This window comes from Dermacentor andersoni, chromosome 2 (genome assembly GCF_023375885.2).
Source record: "Dermacentor andersoni chromosome 2, qqDerAnde1_hic_scaffold, whole genome shotgun sequence".
Lineage (NCBI taxonomy): Eukaryota > Metazoa > Arthropoda > Arachnida > Ixodida > Ixodidae > Dermacentor > Dermacentor andersoni.
Window position 1 is genome coordinate 35,092,764 of NC_092815.1, and position 25,723 is coordinate 35,118,486.

The 25,723-nt window shown below is 45.9% G+C and overlaps 1 protein-coding gene across 1 annotated transcript in view; it reads left to right on the plus strand.

The window, feature by feature from the left end:
- Positions 1 to 25,723, plus strand: part of LOC126542475 (titin-like) — a 221,690-nt gene that overhangs the window by 191,747 nt on the left and 4,220 nt on the right. Inside the window, exon 12 of the mRNA XM_055077276.2 lies at positions 17,447 to 17,590. Coding sequence (XP_054933251.1) covers positions 17,447 to 17,590 — 144 coding nt within the window. The remainder of the gene's footprint in view (positions 1 to 17,446; positions 17,591 to 25,723) is intronic.

The following is a 25,723-nucleotide window of genomic DNA, read 5'->3' on the forward strand; positions in this document are numbered from 1 at the left end:
CTTGGCGCGTTGTCATCGTTAGAAAAGCCGTGTTTTGCCCTCTTAAGAAAGTTGATACTTATTACCGGAAACTTGCGTGTGTTAGTACAAGTTTTGTCGTAATCACCGTTCGTGCGGCGAAGTAGATACGTCAGAACGGTTGTTCGGTGAGCGGTATATAACGCCGGACATGTACGAGCACCAAATACCAAACCATCCTCCTTTTCACTGGCGCAAACCTTAGTCAATGCACATGCAATATTCGTTTAGGTAGCCGTTTTCATTGCTTACCTTAAGTATTTAATATCTGACAGCGGAAGTCATTGAACCTATATAAGCACGCGTTGAAGCCATTCTCAGAACTACTGTTCTAACAACACTGAATGGTAGCCAGTCTAACGTACTTCCCTATATCGTCTTCTTAGTTGTGTGCATATACATATAGCTCGCAGCATAACTATAGGGTAAGCATAAACCTTGCTAAGTTCGCAGGTTCGTTTAATAGCAGGTTCAGTAACAGTGACAACACTTTTTGTACTGTGCTTAGCACCCAAGGCGTACTTACGCCTGGCTGTGTGCACAATTATCTGAACTATACAGTGGAAGAGTTAGAAACGACCGTGACTAACACAAAATTCATATATATATATATATATATATATATATATATATATATATATATATATATATATATATATATATATATATATATATATATATATATATATATATATATATATATAGTGCGGCAAATTCTACCGCAAGGTATTTGCCGTGCCAACGTTGATTGTCTCGGCCACCATCATGTGGCAGCGTTATCAACCGATGGTTCTTGCGAGCTTCGCAGGCCCCTCGCGCCGGCACCAATCCCAACAAAAAGAAAATGGCTGCGACGGATCTATCCTCTGCGCAGGCTGAAGACCTTTGCCAAGTATTATCGTCCTACCGAGATATTTTCGACTTCGACGATCGCCCTTTAGGCCGGACGCTCGCGGTCAAGCATCGGATTCTTAGTTGCGATGCTACGCCTATTCACCGAAGACCGTATCGAGTTTCTGCGTCGGAACGCCGAGTAATTCCAAGTGAAGTGAACAAAATGCTAGATAAAAACATCATTGAGCCTTCTTCGAGTCCCTGGGCGTCACCTGTGGTGTTGGTTAAGAAGGACGGCACATGGCGCTTCTGTGTAGACTACCCTCATCTGAACAACATTACTAAGAAGGATGTCTACTCGCTCCCACGTATAGACGATGCCCTTGACTGTCTCCATGGTTCTAGCTATTTCTCTTCTATTGATCTTCGTTCTGGGTACTGCTTGCTGATTGCAAGCCGTACAGATTGCTGTTGACGATATGGACAGAGAAAAAACCGCGTTCATCACACCTGATGGCCTATACCAACTTAAAGTAATGCCGTTTGGATTATGCAACGCCCCTGACACCTTTGAGCATATGATGGATTCCTTGCTCCGAGGTTTCAAATGGTCCACACGCCTCTGCTACCTCCACGACGTCATCGTCTTCTCGCCAACGTTCGACACTCACCTCGAGCGCCTAACAACTATACTTGATGTATATCGAAAGGCGAAGCTTACTGCAACTTAACTTGTCCAAATGTCGTTTCGGTCACCATCAAATTACTCTTCTGGGCCATCTCGTTGACGCTTCCGGAGTACAGCCTGATCCCGACAAAACTCGCGCTGTCCGAGACTTTCCGGTTCCGAAGACAGCCGCAGACGTCCGAAGTTTTGTAGGACTATGCTCGTACTTTCGTGGTTTTGTTCCAGATTTTACGACAATTGCTAGACCCCTCACTAATCTTTTGAAGAAAGGCGCACAGTTCTCGTGCGGTACTGCAGAAGCCGCCGCCTTCTCTCGTCTCGTCACTCTTCTCTCCTCACCACCCATTCTCGCCCACTTCGACCATGATGCCTCTACGGAATTTCCTACAGATGCCAGCGGTCATGGCATAGGTGCCGTCTTAGCCCAGCGTCAGCGTGGCCAGGATCGCGTTATTGCTTACGCGAGCCGCCTCCTAGCACCGTCGGAGCGCAACTATTCCATTACGCAACGAGAATGCCTTGCTGTTGTCTGGGCGGTTGCGAAGTTCCGTCCTTACCTCTACGGTCACCCTTTTTCCGTGGTCACTGACCATCATGCTCTCTGCTGGCTCTCATCGCTAAAAGATCCTACAGGCCGACTTGGTCGATGGGCTTTGAGGCTACAAGAATTTTCATACGCCATGGTCTACAAGTCTGGCCGCCTGCACCAAGACGCTGGCAGCTTGTCGCATTACCCTGTTGACGACCCTGACTCCTCCAATATTACCAGTGCTGCTTGCGTATTCTCTGTATCACAGCTGCTTCATTTCGCCGACGAGCAACGTCATGACGCCTACATCAGAGCACTCATCGACCGTTTTGAACACTCTCCAGCCGATGCCACTCTACGCCTCTTCGTCCTCCGCGACGGTACTCTGTACCGTCGTAACCTTCATCCGGACGGCTCTGAGTTCCTACTTTTCGTACCTAAACACCTCCGCTCAACCGTTCTAAAAGAGCTTCACGACGCACCAATGGCAGGACACCTCGGCGTATCTCGAACCTATGACCGTGTACGCCGCCATTTTTTTTATGGCCGGGCCTTGCCCGTTCCGTACGACGTTACGTCGCCGCTTGTGAACTTTGCCAACGACGCAAGAAGCCTTTCCAGCTCCCCTCTGGTTACCTGCAGCCGCTCGATATCCCTGCCGAGCCCTTCCATTGTGTTGGCTTAGACCTTCTCGGCCCATTTCCGGAATCTACATCAGGAAACAAGTGGGTTGCCGTTTGGCTACGCGACCCGCTACGCCGTAATCCGCGCTCTACAGACCAGTTGCGCAACTGATGTGTCGGACTTCCATCTACATGATATCATTTTGATGCATGGTGCTCCGCGTCAATTGCTAACAGACCATGGCCGTACGTTGTTGGCCAAAGTCATTGACGACACCATACGGGCCTGCTCCATACAGCATAAATTTACCACCTCCTACCACCCTCAAACGAACGGCCTCACTGAGCGTTTGAACCGCACCTTTACCGACATGCTATCGAAATACGTTTCAGACGACCACCGTCCCTGGAACCTGGCTCTACCTTACATTACCTTTGCGTACAACTCTTCCCGTCTCGAAACTGCTGGCTTTTCCCCGTTTTACCTCTTGTATGGCCGAGAACCGACGCTACTACTAATCACTGTGCTTCCATCCACCACAGCTTCAACAAGCGCTTATTCCCGTGATGCAATCGCCCGTGCTGACCATGCTCGTCAACTTGCGCGCGTTCGTCTACACGTGTCTCAAGACGAACAGAAGCAACGTTACGACCTCCGTCACTGTGATGTCCATTTTGTGCCCGGCACCCTCGTGTTGCTTTGGTCGCCATCGCGCAAAGTCGGCCTTTGTGAAAAACTGCTTTTCTGTTATACAGGCCCACATCGCGTGCTCCACCAAGTGACCGATGTCACCTATGAAATTGTTCTAGCCACGCCCACTACATCCTCCGCTGTGACAACCAGTGACATTGTCCACGTCGCCCAACTCAAGCCCTACAACTCTCCACGCACCTTGGATATTTAACAGCACCGTGACGGCGCTTTTGCCGCCGGGGGGTACTATTACGATATTATCGGGAGATACTCAAGAGACGAGCCGCCGCGAGAACGACGACGAAGTGGGTCTGTGCCCTTGGCGCGAGCGAATGTCGGCCTAGACTGATTTTTCTCCCTCCCAACCATAGCTTTCTTTTATTTCTTATCTATTATTATTATTACTATTATTATTTTATACCCGGTTTTCTTCTGATTATTTCCTTTTTTTTTCTACAAACACAAAACGTTTACTTTTAAACTCCAACGCTTAAATTGTTAACTCCCTGGTTATTATTATTATTTTTATGCACCTAATTGGACCACCCTATTCATGGCCAATCCCCCACTGTGGGTATGTGCCACGGCCACTCAGGACAACAACAACAACGTCGGCCTGGCGCTCTGGCTACAGTCTATTGTAAATAGCCTCTTCCGTCTGTGTCTTCCTATACTTAACAATATATATATATATATATATATATATATATATATATATATCCGGAAGCGAAAATACTCCGTTCACTATGGGAAGAGATTGTCAACGACGTGGGAAAGAGAGAGAGGAATATAGGAAGGCAGGGATGTTTACCAGCCAAGAGTCTAGTTGGCTACCCTACGCTGGGAAAGGGAAATGAGGAAGAGAGAGAAGGGAGCGAGAAGGTGCAGAGACGTGTACGGACAGTACTTGAGTTAAAGCCGCTCGTGCAAACCAGACGTTCTGAGAAAGCACAAAAGTGCCTTCACTAACGACGTGGGAGAAGTTAAATACCTCTGTTGGCTGATAGCTTGCTGTTCTCTCTCTGTCTAACGTGTGCAGCTTGAAGAACATTTGTTCAGTAGAAAACTCTTTAGACATAGGCAAGGCAACATGCAAAACACAACGACAATAATAATAATAATAATAATAATAATAATAATAATAATAATAATAATAATAATAATAATAATAATAATAATAATTATTATTATTATTATTATTATTATTATTATTATTATTATTATTATTATTATTATTATTATTATTATTATTATTATTATTATTTGTATTGAACATATGTACACAATTAATAGGAAAGGTAAAGCGAGGAGCAGGCTGGCAACTGCCACCGGAAGGATCACAACGCCTGCCTACTCTTCAGAAGGGAGGTGACAGCAACACAGAAATGGAAGATACGAAGGAGGGGAGGAAAGTGGAAAGGAAGAGCTACAGGAGAAATCTAAAGACTAAAGTAGAACGCAGAAGGACACGTAAAAGAGGACTGCGCCCATCTTTCTTTGCATGTCCCTTCTTTGTCCATGTTTTTTGCACGTTGTCCTGTCTATACTTACAAAATGAACCAAGTAGATAAACCCAAGTTTTCTTTACCGTCTAGCAGGCTGTTTGAACTTCGACTGCTTTGTCTTGAAGGTGTGTGCATACGTGTTTGTCTCAAGTTTAATTAATTAATAACATGTAGTGGTACACGGGCTGCCTCTCTAGATTACTACAGTTTTTTTCTCTCCATCCTCCGAGTCGTACGTTAATTACGCATCACAAATACCGTATTTTGTAAAATTGAGAGCATATTCCTCGTTTCTTACATTATGTATAGAAGTACTTCTATGGTTAAATGTTCGGTGTGCACTTACTCTTAAAAAACAATAAATCGAGAAACAAAGAAATCAAGTGAAAAGAGTAGTGAAAACGTTAAGTGGAAGACTACAGAGCGTACCAGCATACATATCATGTAGATTAGTACGATGATGCAGAAATCGGCCAGACGTTTAAAATCGTAAAACGCAGCATTTAACAGAATTTAAACTCGACAAATTGTTTAAACTATTAGGTCGGCTGGCAGCAAGCAAGTGAACTTTGCTTAAAAATTTAAGAGATAAACTTTAGAAGTTTTCGCCATCAGAAGAAACAGCATTGTACGAGACACTTCATCATAGAGATCAAGCTTGGGCGAAGCTTTTATAATAGGGAAATTGGCATGCAGGATAAAAGGTAGCATACGCATTTGAAAGTAAGCAAACCGTTGCGGAGGGAGAGCCACTCGCACAAGACATCAGCATATTATTTTCTCTTTTGCTGCACGATGATTTCGTAAACGTACAGGGTTCGCCGACGCAGCTTAACGTTAGTATCTCCGCGGAGCTTACGCAACCTGAGAGCCTCGTTTTTCAATTCACCGATGTTTATTTACTTGTGTCTCGCTGCCCTGCAGCCCGAGTGCCGCCTGGGGCACCGTATCATCATCTCGTAGAGTCGTGCACTAGCCACAAAGGCGAAGCGCCCTTGAGCGCGGCAAACCCGAATCGCGCGCGACTCGTGGCCTCCATCAAGACCGGCGCTGCCGCGTCGCCAAACGAACACCATGAAGAGTCGCCCTCACGAGGGGCGCGGACTTGCGCAAGAATTCGGCAGTGGCCCCTTTCCATCCAGCCTTTCTCCGAGCTCCTTCGGGCAGCAGTGTACGACTTTTGCGAGAGAGGCGCTCTGCTCTAAGCAAATCTTGCCTCTATAGGTACGGCTGTGCGGGCCCGGCTCGACGACGTCGTTATAGCAGCAATCACTTCCACACTGGCAGGCACGCTGCGAGAAAAGTTGGCTGCGCCAGCTCTCTGAAAAGGGGAGGCCCCGACTAAGTCGCTATCCGCTTTCATGCTCCACAGACGCTGAGAAACCCCGGCCGCAGTGGCCAAAGGCGGATTCCGAACGCCGAGGCTTGGGAGACGCCGCCTGCATCTTCGCCTTCGACTCTCCTCTGGCGCGCTTAGAACCGCTGGTGGCTCGTTTAGTTTGCGCAAGGCTTCTCGAGTTTGCCACCGGACGTCTTAGCGTTCTATTCAATGAAGAGTTTTCAGAGGGGTGCCCTCCCCTTCGGCGACGGGGCCCTGTCGATGAAAGAGGTAGTGTTGCACCACGTTGCTGCTTCTGTCGACAAGGATTTAGACACTGCTGAGCAGTGCGAAGAAAAGTGAAGATGTCATTTCCTTTCATTTCGGTCCAACCGTGTACGTGGCGGTAGAAGAAAGGCCTTATCAACGGCGGAGCAACGAGAGCCGTAGGAGGAAACGAATCGTGTGGACGACACTGCATCAGCGGAGCACGCCCAGCGAGCAGCACAAGGGGGAAAGCAATGACTCAAGTTATGAAACATTGTCGGGAAAAGGAAAGACGCGGGGAGGGTATGCGGGGGAGAGGAGGAATTGTGAGCGCGGTTGTGTGGGCGTGAAAGACGAAGAGAAGTGAAGGACGAGAAAGAATCACCAGGGTGTGCAGACGAGGAGGAGAGAAATGTAGGCGAACTGAAGAAGAGAAGAGGAAAGCAGACTAAGTGAGAAGGAGTGAACGATGGACGCGTTGTGTAGTTCGACTCGCGTTGCGCGCGGAGAAAGCCTTGCCCGAAGTGTGGTGCGGATGCTGTTCGATTATCTTCTCGTTGACCCTCCGCCACTAATCGTAGTCCGGCCAGCTCGCGTGGTCACTTGCGCCATCTGGTATCGATTGTGCGAAAGAGAGAAGGACCGAGGCACACACCGAGGCGACGACAACGACTGATCTCGACGTGTGCCGTGGGGTGTCCTCCTTGGCCCATCACCCTCCTGCGACCCGCTCGCACACCGCGCATCATAAAACAGCAGAGTGACGCCTTCAGACGAGTGGCAGCAGCGGCAAAGGCTACGCCTATGAAGACGCCGGCTACAGAAAAACCACCCAGAATGGGTGGGGAAAGAAAAATAAGCAGCGCCCGTCCGTGTCTCAGCGTTCCTTAGGAAAGGTGGTCGCAAAGAGGCCTGGAACGCGCGGCTGTTGGCGCCAAATGAAAAGGCCGGCGCTGACGTCCGGGATGACGTGACGAAAATAGCGGCAATAAGAATAAAAAAAACACCATCCAAAAAAAAGGGAAAAGAAAACGGTAGAAGTGACAAATGAGAGAAAAAGAGAAAACTCTGGCCAGCGGGGTTGGCCCACTGGATGGCGACGAAGAGGACGCTCGCGTCCCAGGCTTGAAGGACAAGGAAAAATGAGCGCCGGAATGCGTCCTTCTCGTCGAAGCGAGTCGTGGGGAGGCTCAGAAAGTGATAGCGGGCTCCTCTCGTGAGCTGTCAAGCTGTCCGCGTGCTGTTTCATTTCCGCTCCGCGATAATTTCGCCTCGTCGCCCGCGCGTACGGGTGTGTGGCGTGACGCTGCCACGGTCCGTTTCAACCGCCGCTTTCGATGCCGTCGGTTTACTCGGCTGCAGCCGACGCTGGCAATGTAATCAGCGCATTCGGCATTTCGTCATTTTTTGATCGGCGTCCACCTTTAGAGAGGCGCATATCAGAGTGTTTTCTAATGAAAACGCACGCATTTAATCAAGTGCAGGCACTTATGTAGGAGGGGGATGCTAGGCATCTAATTTCATTGGTTCTGTAGTGTTCCTGCTATGTGGACAATAATTAGTAGTTAATGAGTACGTCTATCGATGTTACTGAACCCCCCCCCCCAAAAAAAAAAAAAAAAAAAACTGATTTGTATGCCATTAACTTTCTTGGCTGTTGGAGCATAACAGCTCGATAATGAAGTGCGTTTACTTCGTGAAATGGCGCTCCGTATTTTATGGCGTTTTCAATTTTAAATTCAAGCGTTTTGTGATGTGTCACATCGGACTTATACGTTACTGTCCATCATGTTGCTATTATTGAAAATGTCAATCCATTTCACACGTTGATAAAGATCTCGCGAACATGAAAAAAAAAAGATAGTTTCATTACATAGGAAGCGAGTTCAACGCCACGTGCCAGCTATAAAATTACAGAGAACAGCGTCATTGAATGCCCAATAGCATCTCAAGAGCAACTTCTTTAGCGAACGGACAAAACATTTATTCGACGTAAAGGCAAGAACCTTGTATCCCGGTGACGTGTTTTACTCGGTTGTCCGGCACGTGCTATGGACACAGTTTGACGCCTATTCTCCTTTGCCATGGTCGCACAGTGGGAAGGCTTTTATTTTCAAGTCCAGTCCTATTGTTTCTGCAACACGCTTCAGTAGGTGACGCACGGGATGTTCAGTGCGGCGTTCCACAGTGTAGGGTTTCGCATTGCAAGCGCGAGCACATTGCCTCTACGTCGTCCTCCTGCCTTGTGGCATAGTATCAATGCAATGTTTGCGCGAGGTCGCCTGTTCGGCCGACGCCGTAACACGGGTTCGCCGGCCCGAATAGCCTTGCACAGGGCAACCTGCCGCAGTAATAAAAACATTTTACAGCCGGTGCTTTGAGGGAAGACTTATTGGAATTTACGAGAGCTGTTCCGTCCTCGGCAGAACAACAAAGCGGACACCATTCCTGCCGGTGACCAACTCGGCAGCGCAATCTCCGTTTTAAGACTTCCTTGCTCTTTTAATCCCGCTTTCGCGGGCCCATCTCTCTTCTATATTATTCTGAACAAAAACGACAGTAAGGTTTATAGCTACGAATAACAAGGGTTCCTCAGTTTGTTGGTATGTAACAAGAAAAAATAACGACTTTAAAAACCAGTTAACGTAGATAAGAAATAGATTAACGTCGGCGTTTTAGTTTGAATTCTTGGCCGGTTCAATTTCTGCAGCTTTCACTTGTTCAGATTTTATCGCAGCTCTTCAGGAAGGAGCTAAGCCGTAGAGTGATCCATGCTTCAATCTCATTATCGTTCTCAGCAGACATTATCCTTGCCTCAATTCATATTCTCCCATCGTAATTTTATCGCTACCCGCCGTGGTAGCGCAGTCGTTTTCTTGCACTAGAGCTTGCAGGGTATACCAATCTCCATCTTGCCTTCCTGTTTGGCCTACACGCGGTATGACGCAGTGGGACATGTGGCACATATATATTGGGAAATCAATGCGCGCTATCTTTATAAATATTTTTGTTGAAAGCATTGCAAAAGTATGAGCTGTGTGGAAATATTCAACGTGATCCAGATTTTACATTATTGTTGCATAAATGAACTCATATCAAACGATTGTACGTGTTGTGCTTAAATAAACTATGTAAAACAATATCCGCGCTATCACGAGGCCGAGGGTTCGATCCCCGGGCAGCAGCGACCGCTTTCCGACATTGTCTGTAGAAAAGCAGCACACCCGAAGTCCTGGCCATGAGTAAAAGTTTTTGATAAGTTGTTAATAAGTTATAATGTGGTACTTTTAGGTCTTTACATCGATATATCAAGTGTACTATAACTTCTTGTATTGTGTACTACAACTTGTTTGTCACCGATGCTGCATACTTGGAGTGTTCAATTTTGCCTTTGTACTTACTTTTCGTTTTCATAGAGCTAATTATTACGAAGTGCATGTTTATACTATTCCATTCTATATGTTTTGCATTTGCAGTTTGTTTGCACTTGTTGTAATTCACACTTTCTTTTTTTTTTTTTTCAGTACTGCAGTTGCCGTTTCTTCCCCATTTATTGATTCATTTTTATACGCACTTGCGGCGGCCGCATTTTGATGGGGGCCAAATGCAAGAACCCCCGTGTACCATGCATTGGGTGCACGTTAAGTAACATCATGTAGTGAGGATTAATCCGGAGTCCACCACTACGGCGTGCCTCATAATCAAATCGTAGTTTTGGCATGTAAAACCCCAGAATTCTCTAAATTTCTATGTGTACTTGACCTTTCCTCACGTAAAACTCAGAATAGGGGTATTTGAGGTGATTAAATATAAAAGAAATAACAATATATATATATATATATATATATATATATATATATATATATATATATAGAGAGAGAGAGAGAGAGAGAGAGAGAGGAATACAGGAAGGCAGGGATGTTAACCAGTCAATAGTCTGGTTGGCTACCCTACGCTGGGGAATGGGAAAAGGGGAAGAGAGAGAAGGGAGAGAGAAAGTGTAGATACGTGTACGAACAGCACTTGAGTTAAAGCCGCTCGCGCAAACCAGAAGTTCTGAGAAAACACAAAAGTGCCTTCACTGCCTTCTGAGCTAATTATCGGTCGGGACGGTGCTCTAGAATTCTCTGTTCAAAAGGAGGACGATCACCTAATTTTCTCAATGTGTTGCACAGAGATTGTCTTTGTGCTTGAAATTGAGGACAATGGCACAATAAGTGGTCAATGCATCCGCAAACATCACAAGCACGACTATCAGTCATTCCAATTAGTGCTGAGTAGGTATTCGTGAAGGCAACTCCAAGCCATAACCGACACAGAAGAGACGCTTCACGCCGGTGCAGACCGGCTGGAGGTCCGAGTTGAAGTGACGGGTTTAGTCTGTGTAGTCTTGTGCGCCTTGTATGTACGCTATTCCACTCTGCTAAGGAGATCGTGCGTGCTAGAATGCCAAGTTGTCTCGCGGCGTCGGTTCTTGAGAGAGGAATGGGAACGCAGCGGTCTTCTTGTTTTGACGTCCGAGCTGCCTTATCGGCGTCATCATTTCCAATGATACCGCAATGACCCGGTATCCACTGAAAAGAGATATCATGGCCATTTTCTCTTAAGTGATGGACAAGTTCCGCGATTTCGCACGTGAGCTGATCGTGAGTTCCATGTCGGAGAAACGACTGCACACATTGCAAGGCCGGCCTTGAATCGCAGAAGACTGCCCATTTTCTAGGACTTTCAGCATTTATCACTTGAAGCGCGTCGCGGAGAGCCGCGAGCTGTGCAGCTGTAGACGTAGTGAAATGGGAAGCCTTGAACCGCTTGGTTATTCTCATTGTCGGTATAACTACAGCGCCACCGGAACTGGTTGATGTAGTTGATCCATCAGTGTAGACGTGTGTGCAGTCGCTGTATTTCTCGTAAAAGAGAAGTAAAGTTAGTTGCTTGAGCGCTGATGACGGCAAGTCCGACTTTTTGTGATGTCCTGGGATTGTAAGGTTCACTTGAGTACGGCGCATACACCATGGAGGAATGGAAGGCCTTGCCGCAGGTGTGTAACCTGAACTGAAAGAGGCATGGTGCGCGAAGATAGTCGCACTGAATCTCCTGTGGGGCCTACCTACTGGGAGACTTGCTACGTGGTGGGTAGGGGTCCGGGCGAAGTGTCTTATGTGCACACGCATTGTTTCAATGCTTATGTGCGTTCTAATAGTGGAATCTTGAGCGACTGCAATAACTTCAGTCGTTGACGCACTCCGCGGTAGACCAAGACATATCTTGAGGGCTTGGGCTTGGATGCTTTCGATTATAGTCAGGTTAGTTCTGCAGGTGTTGGACATGACCGCTGGGCTGTACCGCAGGAATCCAATAAAAAGGACCCTGTACAGTTGCAGCATAGAGTGTATTGGCACTCCCCAGGTCTTTCCTGCAAGGAACTTAAACATATGGCAAATTCCTGTCAGTTAACAATAATAACAATAATAATAACAATAATAACAATAAGTTCCCACCAGCAGGCCCAACCACAGTTGGAGCATGACTCGTCTTCTCATTCCACTAGCCGCGACGTCGATGTGTCTGGCCCCTAACGCCGATCATGACGGTAGTTCCCACACGCCGTTATGCAAAATCACTTTGGTGTGCCGTGCTTGGGGTGCACAGAACCTCAGTGGATCAAAATTGATTCAGAGTCTTGCACTACGTGGTCTCCCATAGCCCACTATGCAGTTTAGGGAATATAAACCCCCCAGTTTAATACCTATTTCTGATATATTCAAAGTTATGTTCTTTCTTGCTACGAGCGCGAGAGCACAGAATAATAACATGTGATTGTGACGGCAGTACGTATCTTACATCTCCCACCACCCGATGCCTAATACTTGTACATCTAGTTGTTTTTTGTGCTCTCACGATACACACCACCTCTACTCCGCGGCTACTTCTAAAGAAACTAACACACAAAAAAACATGTACGCAGAAAGCGGCAGCGAAAACTCAGCTCACTAAGCCATCCGCGGGCATCAAAATGAACGACGACACTTGTATTCGTGCAAAATGTAATCCAGGGCGCGCTGAGTAACGACAAATTTTCGTTACATTGTTGCAGCAGTTGACATGAGAATAAAGAGCATATTTTCATGCGGTGGCCGAACAGTTGACACGGCGAGGAAATTCGTAGCACGCGACGTATGTGTGACTCCGTGTTTTCATATTTGTTTTCTTTAACAAAAACGTTAAAATTGAAATTTCGTTTCTCCTTGTGTCTACGTGTTATCCGTCCAGCTGCCATGTTGAGCAAGCATCTCTGCGAGAGACCGGGCTGGCGGTTACGCAATAATGGAAATGTGAACCGTCCTTGTTTTTCAATAACGCCAATTAAGATTTCCCCGTTTGAATTTCAGATGGATCGCGCGTTTTGGTGGTGCATAAGCATTGTGCTTTTGTCTTCTATATTTTTTCACGCGCATAAGCAGTTGTTGCGAAACTATACATCAAAACAGATGTGTCGCGTATATATTGTTTACACTCTAGTTTCTGCGCCCAAATATCAATCGGGGATAAAGGGCCGTGAAGTGTAGACATGAACCGACGTAGCCGTTGTATTCCTCTGCACGGTAATAAACAAAAAGCATTAGACGTGATGTCCAATAGAACGGGCACGTTATAACAAAATAAAGTTTAGTCCAGATTGAGTAGTTTCTGGTGTATGTGTTTTGCCTTGCCGTTCTTTAGCGTTACGTAACTCGGATGTGAACAAGTTTCATAATAGGAAAGCGCGCGTAAGGGGGCCCACCGCTTAGGCGCCCACATTAAAGACGAGAACCCACAGTTCCAAGCGTAGAATATATTATTCTTGCAGTACTTTTACTGCGTTTTGAACAGGGCGAAATTTCTTATACCACTTGCATAAGTACACGATTATTCGGATGAATTGCACGTCTTATATGTTATCGCGTCTCGTCAGTGTGCATTCGTCTGTTAACGCAACGTACCGGCTGTCGTCTTCGTCGACAGGCTTAGCGCAACTCAAAGAGTGCCTGAAAAATCAATCTCCGCTTCGCCTTATATGTGACAACCGATAGGAGCACAGCGAGACATAGAAGAGGAGAACCACAAATAAGCGAACGATAACAAGCAAACAGACACGACGGCGTAAGGCCAGCCAAGCCAGCCTTGAAAGCCGTGATAAGAAAAAAACAACAAACAAGCGCTATCATGAGTAAAAAAGAAAAAAAAAAGAAAAACGAACGAAATAGGGATAGAGACGGCGCGCGAGGCTGACACAAGCAGGTATAACGTAAGAGACAAAAGCGCGCTAACAAACCGATTGCCGGGCGAGAAAAAAGTTCCTTGGGCTCCCCTCTCTATTGCGTCGACCCAGTAGCGTGGTCGACACCCGTGGTGTCAGAAAGAGGACCTCCATTGAAACAACCCCGGGTCGGCGATGCCTTGCCTCCTTTTTCCCCTCACCCTTATGCTCTCACGTCGCGTCCAGCATGCTTGCTTCTTCTTGTGTTTCCCGCTTCTGTATGTCTGACCCACCGGCGCCTTTCTAGCTCCAGGGCGTGGTATCTTCCTCGGTGCCCGAAGTGTCCTGTTTCGCGCCGGTTTTCGTTTGGCCTGCAACCTAAGAAGGCTCGTCCCTCTTCGAGCGCAGGAGTCGACCGTCCCTCCGTTTCTTTCGTTCGTCGTTTCTCAGAAGTCCCTCTATATCCGCTCCCGTTGCTACTCGTGAGCGAATGCCTGCATTGGACTGGCGCGGGACCCCTTTTGTGGTTCCACGCGCGCGCTCTCCCCGGTGGCGCCAGTACAGAGAAACACATTGATTGCGCGAAAGCTCCGCGCGCTTCCTTCACGGCGCATCCCCGAGGCTTGCTGCACCGGCGTATTTCGAGGAGAGACGTAAATAAAAGCGAGCATAAGCAGCCGTCTCCACGCACACACACGCACGCATTCCCTCCCACACTTCACCCTCCAGCACCTCCCCGCCCCCGAACCTCCTTTTCCGTTACAGCTCCTTATTCCACGCCTTGCGTGTGAAGCGCTTCCCCAACAGCGCCGCTATCCGAGGTGACGTCAGTGGAAGGCGATCCGGGGGGACCTTTTGATTCCCGGGGTTTTTGTCGAGGCGGCAAGTGGCATTGAAAGCTCATGAGCGTCTCGACTGAATCGCGGCGGACGCTCGAGCTGCCTCGCCCCTCCTCCCCCTCGAGTCGATGAGGGCGATGGAAGCAGCCTCTCTTGCGTGGTTCTCCTCCAACATCCTGAACAGCGATCCCCCTCGTCGAGTATTCCTGCGGAATGCATGTGGCCGTGACAAGGACTGCTTTGGAAACAGCAGCGAGAGGAAAAGAAAGCAGAAAACGTAATGAAAGGCGGGTCAGTGTGACGAGACAGGGAGAAGCTTCGAGAAGGAAAAAAAATGAACGAGACGCGTGCATCGGTCAGCACGTAAAATCGCAGCTCGTCCCTTTGCATGTCGGCGTATCATTCCGTCACACCAATCTTTGCGACTAGATTCGTTGCCTTTAGCAAGGACATCCAGTCCCAGTGCAGTGCCCGCTGTCACGGACAGAGTTTTGCTGTTGTCATTACTTCGGCTAAATAATTACCATCGGACATTTTCTGCTACCAGACTGCAGGTTGTGATTGCTAAAAACTTCCGTTTTATCGCTGTAGCGATTTTTCTCGAGGGCTCACTCAGGCTTCCATTTCACGTTAACTACATCAGTCAGCAAAGGACCACACAGATTTTTTTATTTATTTATTTCTTTATTTATCTATTTATTTATTTACTTATTATGATACTACAATTTACGTGAAGGCATTGATTGCTGTAGGGGGGATGTTACAGAAAAAAACACGAATAGCTTTTGAAAGGGGGAAGCACCAAGAGCCTAGTTTCTACAAGTCAGGATAAGCGCTAAACGCTACCACAAATATGCCATCTCAGCACTATAACTCTAACTAGTCGACGTATATATGTATAGCGTCATGCACTTACTGCCACAGATGCACCGTTCACCCACTCAATTCTCAACAGAACTTCGCAACGAAACAATAAGCGCTACCTTATAACTTTACTGCAACAAATAAACACCGTCAAGCGCATTGTTACTTTGTTGATCGAATTGATTGTTTAACTCTTCCATATTGAAGCATATAGTTTTCTTTGCCTGTTTTACCCGTTCCCGTGCTGGTACATTCAGCACTAAAGGCACTTATTCTTTCTTCGATGCTTGTTTTATAGGTATGACGAGAAGTACTGCTGTTAATAAGAGAGCTACTTTATGGAGACGTTTTCTGTGACACGTGCTGTAAATCTGTGTATAGACATATCCTATCTTGCAATTCCCAGCGCAACACTGCCTTCTCAGTAGTTATTTAAACATTTAGTTCTAGCCCCGTCTTATAATAAATTACGTATGAGTGATTACAGATGGAAGCAGTCATAAGCCTTTTGCCAGTTCCAATCCCCTTATCCAGAACCGACGCTGCAAGAAAGCATCTTTTCGTGGCTAAAACTATGACACGCAAATACTGGTCTACTCCCAGCCTTCTGAAGTGTCATCCCCATAGGCTGCATCCATCCTTAAGGCTACAAGTGCCATCAAAAGTTTCCCGCTTTGAGGCCACAATATTGTGCCGCCTCTGGCTCGGCGTTGCATTTACGAAGGCGTGCTCGTTCCGCATTGGAATGTGGGATACGCCTATGAGCGGCTCTTGTGGAACCACAGAAACGATTGAACACATCCTATGTATCTGTCCCCAATACGACATCGAGCGGGCAGCGCTCTGGACAGCACTGAACCAGCTGGACTCTAGACCATTTTCGGTAATGAAGATCCCTGAACCATGGCCGTGTACGTCGATGGCACAGAAAGCCACGAAAGCGCTGTTGAAATGCCTCAGGTCGACAGGTCTTCGCAACCATGTGTAGACTCGGTGCGAACCTTCAAATGTGCGCGAAACTGTGCTCTCTCTTTATTTCCTCTCTCTCTTCATCCCCATACTCCTTTCCCCAGCGCAGGGTAGCGAACCGGACGTGCGTCTGGTTAACCTCCCTGCCTTTCCTATCTTCTCTCTCTCTCTCTCTCTCTCTCGTTATGAGTGCTTACGTGTGGCAATGCAGAAATATTATACCATTTTTAGACCTCCAACATCGTGAACTCGCTAATTGCACGCATGAACGCGCTCATGAACGTAAGCACTAGGCACACTTGGAAAGAACTGTGGAGCCGCCGTGGCTTTGGCAGAAGCGTGCTCGTCTCGCAGCCCGGAGGACCAGGGTCGGTTCCCACCCAGACTGAAATGTATCAAATTTTCTTTTCAATGACATAAGTTTAACTTGTTTAAAGGAACCTCCCTCAGAAAGTTGACGTCAGTCCGAGCGTTTTTTGAAGTGTTCATACTCTTAGTGGTGTCGGCCGTTTTGGTAACAACCTTCCGTCACGCCGACGGATTTTCGCGTAATGGGACATATATTGTACTCGCGTTAATAAACGTTGGCCTACATAAACATAAATCTGTGGCCCTACTTACGAATTACTGAGAAACGCAAATATAAGTCGCTTTTCCTCCCAGTTAATTAGTTTTTGCGCTTTTACAACATCGCGGATTACTTACCCGTTACAGCTTTAAGAAAGTGGCTTGAGAATTTCAATGAATGACCATTAAATGTGCGACGATAACGAAGCCAAGAACTCACTCGGTTATGCATTTGATGTTCCGCGTATTTTCAGTGGCATTACCATTAATACCAACGCATGACACCTCATGCGTTCGCACGAAACCTCACACTACAACCTGACACTGAGAAGGCACAAAATGAGAATCTCTGTCTTTGCGTTTACGAAACTGACACAAAACATGACGATACTCTGGACGTAAGTTCAACGCCGCAAGATGTGCTTCCCCGAAAAGAGTGGGGGTGCATTTTTTTAGCCATTTCATATTATGCGGAATTCTCTCTTTATCAGCAGGTGGCGCTGACTGGCCTCACCGGAAGCCGACAAGCAACACCGTGACAGGAGTCAAGAACTCTGACAAAACACAGGGCCGTTGGGCAGTCCAGCACTTTCAAGATGGCATTCACAACAAGGAGTCTTCCAGAGGACAAAAAGGTAAACCTGACCTCTGGTGTCACAAATTAAAAAAAAATTACTTACTTCTTTGTTCCCAGAGAACGTCTCACTCGTTCTTGATTATTTACTATTATATCTACGTTTCCGAAGTCTGATGCAAGTGTTGATAATGCTTTAATAACGGCTGAAGCGTTACCCTTCATGATTGCTTCATTGACTCGGTTAGCTCCTTCAGCAGATATCATGGTAAAGGAACACTAAAGCGAAAAAATAAATTGAGCTGTATAATAAAGTACCTTGACACAACGCTGAAAAATTCACTGTTAATGTTAGAGGATGCTTGGTAAGCCAGAAAAGACGGAAAGATGAAAGGCGGGCGGCGACACCACCTTCAAGTTCCTGCCACTCCTCGCCGTGATGTCACAGATTTTGGCGGCGTCTTCTCGGGCCTCGTTAACTTACTGTCAAGAAAAATGAGCTACACTGCATTCTAAAAGAGCCAAAGACTGAGCATAACCAGTTTCAAGAACATTTACTGAGCCACAGTGGTCCAAATACAATAAAATACCACGCACATTTGTGATGTCGCACCGGCGCTGAGGCTTCAGCGCAGGATTTAAGAATTTAGGCTTTGGCCTTCACTTTGTCCTCTAACAATCTATCTCTGACAGGAAAATTCAACGAAAACACAGAAAGTATGTTTCACTGTCTAAACTATTTAAGCGTTTCTCTTTAGTCTCTTCAGTGTCCCTCTAAGACTATGTATGGCCAACCATGATTCTCTTCCTGGAAGTTCAAGACAGATCTGGTTTGTCGGATAATGACATAGATTTAGCTATAGATGTAGGGCCCTATGAAAAATAGTAGCAAAAGCAAAATCTGCACCAAATAAAACAGAAAAAGAAATAGAATACCAGACCAAAAGACGAAACTAAACGAAAACATACCGCCTTAGAGCGTGCTTTGCTGCAGTATAACTATTATTACAGCAAAGCACGATTTACAGTGAAGCGCAGATGAGTCGCGAATTCCTTGCGGACAAAACCCAAATGTGCAGACCTAGCTATAAAAAGACACAGTAAGCACTAGAAACGGCGTAAGGATAGGAAACACATGCGAAATACGAGTTAGAGCTAAACATTTATGAACAGAGACTTGAGAAATGCTTACATGAGAGCAAATTAGCGCGGGATGGAGCCTAAAGTATGACACACGAGGAACGATTAATAACCCTGTATGAACGGCAGAAACGTAAATCTAGGAGACTGAATACAACGACTGATTACACATAAAAACATTTGGCGTTGAAAACGCATGTGTGCAGGCTTGAGTTATAGTTATAGAATTTAAAACTCGCGTTTTAAAAAAACTTGTTAAAAACGAAAATATACCGTCTTTCTTTATTTGTTATTATTTTACAATATCTAGTTACCTCTCAACAAGAGAAAGATAAGTTCCCTAATGAATAAGAAATTTGACTAAAGAACACGCTCAAGTTCTGGGCAAAATAGTATAATGAGACAAGCGGAATATGTAAGACACCATTGTTTACAAGGCTTCGGAGGCTCTAAGCAAATTACTCTGCGAGTGTAAACTTCTGTTACTCACATACATAGTATTTGCTTACCCCTGGTAAATGATCTCTCAGGCAAGTGCATGGTGCTGAAAAAGTCAACGCATGCAGCTTTCGTGGAAATGTGTTCTGGCCGCATATCACGGGCGCCTACTTCACGCAATATTATAAACTCACTGTGAGGACAACGCACTGATAGATTTGCGCTAATCAATTTAGGTGGTGTCTCTAATGCAAAAATGGTGGTGGCATAAACTGTTGCAACCTTCGCGAAAAAATGTTTTTGCGAAAATAAATTGCGATAGAATATGACACGAGGAAAAATTGTAGCCGTAGACGCATAACATAATGATATGCGAGCCGTACTCGACTCGTGACGGCTTGCAGATATTTAGGTTCTCATTGTTCTAAGCAGCATCTGAGGCTTGACTGCATCTGTTCGGATACCCATCTTCCAGCGCAGTTATAACGAGCAGCTGCGGTGAGTTTGTAGAAGCAACTCGCGTTACACACAGGCAAAAAAAAAAAGAAAGAAAACAGGAACTATGAAATGAGATTGATCCTCTTGGCACGTACTTCACCGTAGAGGATAGTGTTAAGGTCCATGAGAATTTTCTGTCGCCTACTAGCCAGCAGACGTTGACGGCATCCCTTTATTATTTTTCCGCCGTCACCGACATGCGGCTTTTTGGCTTGTGCATTTGTTGATTAGAGAGTCCGCAGCATGTCGTACATCTTACAGTCAAATTGCCGTTCTGAACGAGAAAGAAAATACAGAGAATCATACCTTATTCATAAGTTCAAGACATTGCAACCGACAGGCATAAACGTCTCAAAGGGAGCTTTAGAATCTATTCGTTATGCTAAATTTAAAGCTATAAGCAACAATACTCAGTTTGTCTGCATAGTGTTTTTCCCTCTCTTTCTGCCTTATTTTTCTTTATTTATGTCGTTATTCCATTGCAGTAATTTTTTATAGTTTTTTCCACGATACCGTTTTTTGCCGCTTCTTTCTTTTATTATCTCATTCAGAAACATGATAGCCCACGACCACTAGCGAAGTAAGTGATAGAGGGGTGCTGGGCACACGGCCGTTGACACACCGGCTGACACACGGCCGTGTCATCGGCCTTGTGCAAAGCACTCCTTTATTCTCAATTCTACACCCTCGTCGCTAACACACCTTCGGTCGTTGCCGCACCCACCCGCCTTCCCCCTTCCCCTTTAGAAGAACCCCACTGTATATACTGTGCCGACGAAAGCATATGTCGCCTTGAAAAAGACAAGTACACTTGTCAAAACGTTGGCTCCCATTTTCACTTTGTTCTCGTTTCGCTCATGTGCCGAAATGTGACACACGCAGAATGTGGTAACGGCATTTTTACCTGAAACAGCTTCAGGTTTATCCGCAAGGGCAGGGAGAGAGAGACAGAGAAAGAGAGAGAGCGAAATAGAAGACTGGAAAGGCAGGGAGGTTAACCAGACGCACGCCCGGTTTGCTACCCTGTGCTGGGGGAATGGGGTATCGAGATGAAGTGAGACAGAGTGAGAGTAATTTTCTTAACAGGCCGTACCCATGGAATTGCCCGTATTTGTTTAAATTGACTTTAGGAAATGGTTGAGCTCATACGACATCTAACTAGCCTCAGAAGAGGGTAACCAATGTTAATTTTTTTTTTCTGGCAATCATACAGACGTGTTGTAAAAACACACTGCGATGAGCGCACACGTACGCAGTACCTAATATGCATGCAACTATATGTTGCAACTATACAAAGCACTGTTTTTGGGCTTCCTGCGGTACAGCTTACCTGTACTAGGAAATACTTGCACTACAAATATCCGCAAACTTCAGAGTGTGCAAGCACAAGCACTCGGAACTTGTTTCGGTCTCCTCAAAACTACGTCATCGATTGCGAAAGTGGCCATGGCCGGAGACACTCCTTTGACAGTCTATATAGATACATATGTCCTGAGAGCACACATCCGACCTGACTCGGATTCCCTCACACCATTTTGCTTGCTTGCCAGCATAGAGGCCACATTCTACGTTTGCCAAAAGTGTTGCAAGACATCAGCCCTGCTTGCCATCGGAATTTACTCCTGCTACACGATTATCAGATCCATTGTGATATCTGCACCGGCCGCAAGTGCAATTGACAATTACAGGCATTAGAAACAGGGCCGGAGCGCCTTTGCAATCTTTGAAACAAGCAACTTTGGAACACATTCACAACGTGCACAGATTCCGCCAACATATCTACACAGATGGTTCGGTGAAACTCAACAGCTCTGCTGCTGCAGTCTTCGTCCCCACAAAATGTGAAGAAATCAAATTAAAAACGTCATTTGTGACCGCGTCGACGGGTGCGGAACTCGCGGCACTCCGTGCTGCACTTGATTTCATTAAGCAGGAACCATCGCAACAATGGACAATCTTTACTGACTTCAAGGCAGCCTTTCAGTGCTTACAAAGCCCAATGCGCCATGGTTCCAATGAACAACTGGCCTCAGAAATTCGACGCATGTATCATCGCAGCCATGACAAGGGACACAACATAATCTTTCGATGGCTTCCGGGACATTGCAGCATCAGCGGGAATGACAACGCCGACGAAGTCGCCCGATCTGCACATGAAAGTGGTCAGCGTGTCTTGATTCCACTTTCGCGAACAGACGCTGCGGCTGGGCTGCGACTGATGTCCCGTGAATGTACTTTGCCTCTGCGAGACTCGAACGCTTTCACCATGTGTCGTTTGCGTTCGTTGTCTCCGGACATACGGATGCACCTACCGCTTGGGTTACCACAACGTGAACAGGCCATGCTGTACCGTCTGTGGCTAGGCGTTGCATTTAGGAACTCATATGCTTTCCTTATTGGAATGGCCAACAGCCCCACATGCGTCACATGCAACATCGATGAGGCGCTCGCATATATTATCTGTGTCTGCCCACGATATAGTGCTCAGAGACAAGTGCTGTGCAGAGTACTGGACCAGTTGGACAATCGTCCACTATCAGAATTCAAAGCTTTAGGTCAGTACTTCCAGAGAACATCCACGCTAAAGGCCCTACTCGCGTTATTAAGGTTCCTGCGGTCTGTGGGGCTTCACCATAGGCTGTAAGAACGCCGCTCCCTACCACTCTGTAATGTACTCGGTTTGGTCGTGCTCGTCTCTAATTCTTTCTATCTCCCCCTTCCACTCTCTTTCTCTTTTTATCCCCCTTCACCCTTCCCCCAGTGCAGGGTAGCCAACCGGAACTGCCTCTGGTTAACCTCCCTGCCTTTCTATGCATCCTTTTCTCTCTCTATGTACTCGAACTAACGTTACGCGCACGCGCATGGCTTTGAGATTGTCACGAGTCCCCCAACACACTTTGAGTCTCTTATAGAATAATTAAGGCAATTGACGGAATCTTAGTTCTGAAAGTGTTTTCGGAGCCGAGGGCTAATGGCGAAGAGGCGTCGAATCAGAAATAACAATTTTTCTTTTGTTCGGTCAAATCATGCATAATCCGTGTGTACACGTCCTATCATATGGGGAGTTAACGCTTTTTTTGTGACGTCGCGTGACAGACAGGTGAAGTGGGGGTGGTCCAAAAAAGTTTTTGACCAATCGCGGAGGGCTGATTGCAGAATTGAAATAGAAAAGTTTGGAATAGTTTTACGTTATAGCGCCCCACAGCGCTCTCCAATATTCGCACACATTATTCTCAGGGACATCACGTACTTACTGCAGAATTAACGCCAGTTAATAGCGACCATACCACCGCATTGGTGACGCAGCAAATTTTGCCAATGCTTTACGCAGATCTTAAGGCAATCCTGTCTGCTTTGCCGGAAGTAAACAACCTACCAGAAGTGAAAGCCTTGTTGCCTCTGGAAGCACTATTATGTCAAGAATCCGGGCTACAACTGGAGTACATGAATGACCGCTACAAGAATGTCTCCATATTTCAGTGAAATCCCAACACCCTTCGAAGAAAGTGTGCTGACTTTCGTAAACTTGCTTGTAAAATACAACTTTCCAATATTTTGCATTCAAGAGGCGGGAATCAGTGACGATTTTCGCCTCTCGAATTATGTGGTATGCAGGACGTCTCATCCAGGTGCTGTTAGCAGAGTGCTGCTGTGCGTCGGAAAGGACTTATGATATTATCAAACTCAGTCCAGTGATTCAGACTTTCCAGAATTCATCGCATGTAAAGTATCCTTTGGTAAGCAGTGCATAATAGATATTAATCAATATCTGCAACCTTCAAACCGTATTTCAGTAAAAGCGCTAGTGGGTATCTTCAAAATAGCTCATTCTAATGTATGTATATGTGGATACTTCAATGCACACAACATTATCTTTGGCAGTGATCCCTGTGATGCACGTGGTAATGCTATTCAGACTGTTTTCAACGATGGATCGCCAACATTTTTTCGTGGATATAATTATTCAAGCTGCATAGATGTTACCCTGTGTTCACAAGACCTAGTGAATGGCGTGGGATGGACAACGGTTATGGAAACGCGCAAAAGTGATCATTTTCCCATCCTTGTTAGTAAACCTAGCATGCACTATTATATCAGGCGTTACAGCAGACTAACCTACTGGAGGGATTTTCGGTACCGCCTAACGGATCCAATTAATCAACATACAACGCTTGAAATATTTAGTGAAGTTTTGCAGGATAGTGTGAACATATGTACAAAGAAGGTCTCAATTCCAAAAGATTATGCTGCAGTTGACGGAGAGTATGAACACATAAGAGCCATCAGACAACCATCCGAAAGAGCGTACCGACGGAAAGGAAGTTCAGAAGCATACAAAAAACGCTCAGAAAATTCATATTGTAATGCGCAGACGCATGGAAAATTTCGGGAAACAGCGCGGGCGCGATTTCTGCGGCACGCTGTCTCCTCATACGTCTGTCCCACGAATTTTTAAGCGCAACTGTAACGTAGAGCTTTTCATTTCGTGCTCTCGCTGTAGCTCGTGGCATGTGTGAGATAATAGTTGCAGATGAATTTTATGAGCTTATTTCGAGACCTACTTTTCCATCACAATGTGCAGAATTTGATAATTCAGTAGTGTTGGCTAAGCAGAAAATTACTGCTTGCTATTGGACACAACATCAACAATTATATCACGCTTTGACATTAAGCGAGCTTTAATGTGCAATTGCATCATCTCCTCAACTGTCTGCTGCTAGGCCGGACGGTATTACGTACCATATGCCGTCCTGTAGAAATGCTTTCATAGACATCTATATTAATTTATGGATAGAAGGAACTGTACCTGACTTTCGGAAAGTCGTTCGAGTCATCCCACTTTTATAACCGGGTAAGACGCCCTTGCCTTGAATCCTTCCGCCCAGTTAGTTTGACAAGTTGTTTATCCAAAGTAATGGAGAAAATGATTGACGTGCGACATCAATGGTAGTGTAATGAAGCAGATGTGTTATCCAACTACCTAGTAGGTCTTAGAAAGCAGAGGTGCACGATGGATGCAATATTGGATATATTAACCTGTGTGGAACACGAACGTGCACGTAGAAACTTGATGATAGCAGCATTCCTAGACAACAAGAGGGCATTTGACACTGCTAGTCACGTTCATGTTCTGCTAAGTATGTTAGAACTCGGAATGTCTGGCAGGTCCTTGCGATAGATTTCTGAATTTTTAACAGGTCGTAAAACATTTGGTCAGACACGTGAAGGAAAATGTGCTGAACATGTTGTCAAACAGAGAGTACCACAGGGAAGCGTACTCAACCCCTTTTCTCTTTAACTGTGTAATGGCTCATTTAACAAGAAGACTGCCATCCCAGTTAAGATTTTATTGCGTGCTGATGATGTGTGTATTTGGACATCTGGGCCTAATGCTCAATCACTTCAGATCCCATTGCAAGACGGCATAAATATCATTAACCAATTTTTCAAAGAGAGAGGAATAGTTCTATCACACGCAAAGGCTTCTGTATTGCCCTTCACTCGGAGGCAGTTAAAAATTTCACCCTTAATCGGGAAGGACAGCCTCTAATGATTGTCACACAGCATAAATTTCTTGGTATAATACTTGATATAGGCAGCTATCTTGGGCACCCCACATAAAAAAAAATACTCGAAAATGAGGTCAATGCGATAGGGACTGTACTTCGCAGACTTCCAGACACATCAGGGGGCGGATCAGTATCGTCCATGCTGTCTGTTTACTATGCATTCTTACGACAAAAATTGCGTATTCCCCGCCCATCTTACACATACTTTCCCATACGTCAAAAGAGCGACTTCAAAGACTTTTAGCTAGAGGACTACGCATGTGTCTAGGAGTTCCACGAACGATTTGTAGCTGAGGTTCGCCAATAACGGTTTCCAGTTATGAGAACTACAGAAACATGCTGACATTATTTCCGTCTTCAAACAAAGCATAAAAGCCACCCATTGGCTCTAGACATAATGAAACGAGATAGTAGTTGTGTTCATAAAGAAATTGGAGAAAAGCTTCATATACTGCCCAGAAATGCATTTTGGAACTCAGACGTCGAATATCCTCCATGGCTGCTTACATTTTCCAGAAATAGAATTTTCATTAGACTGGATATTCAGA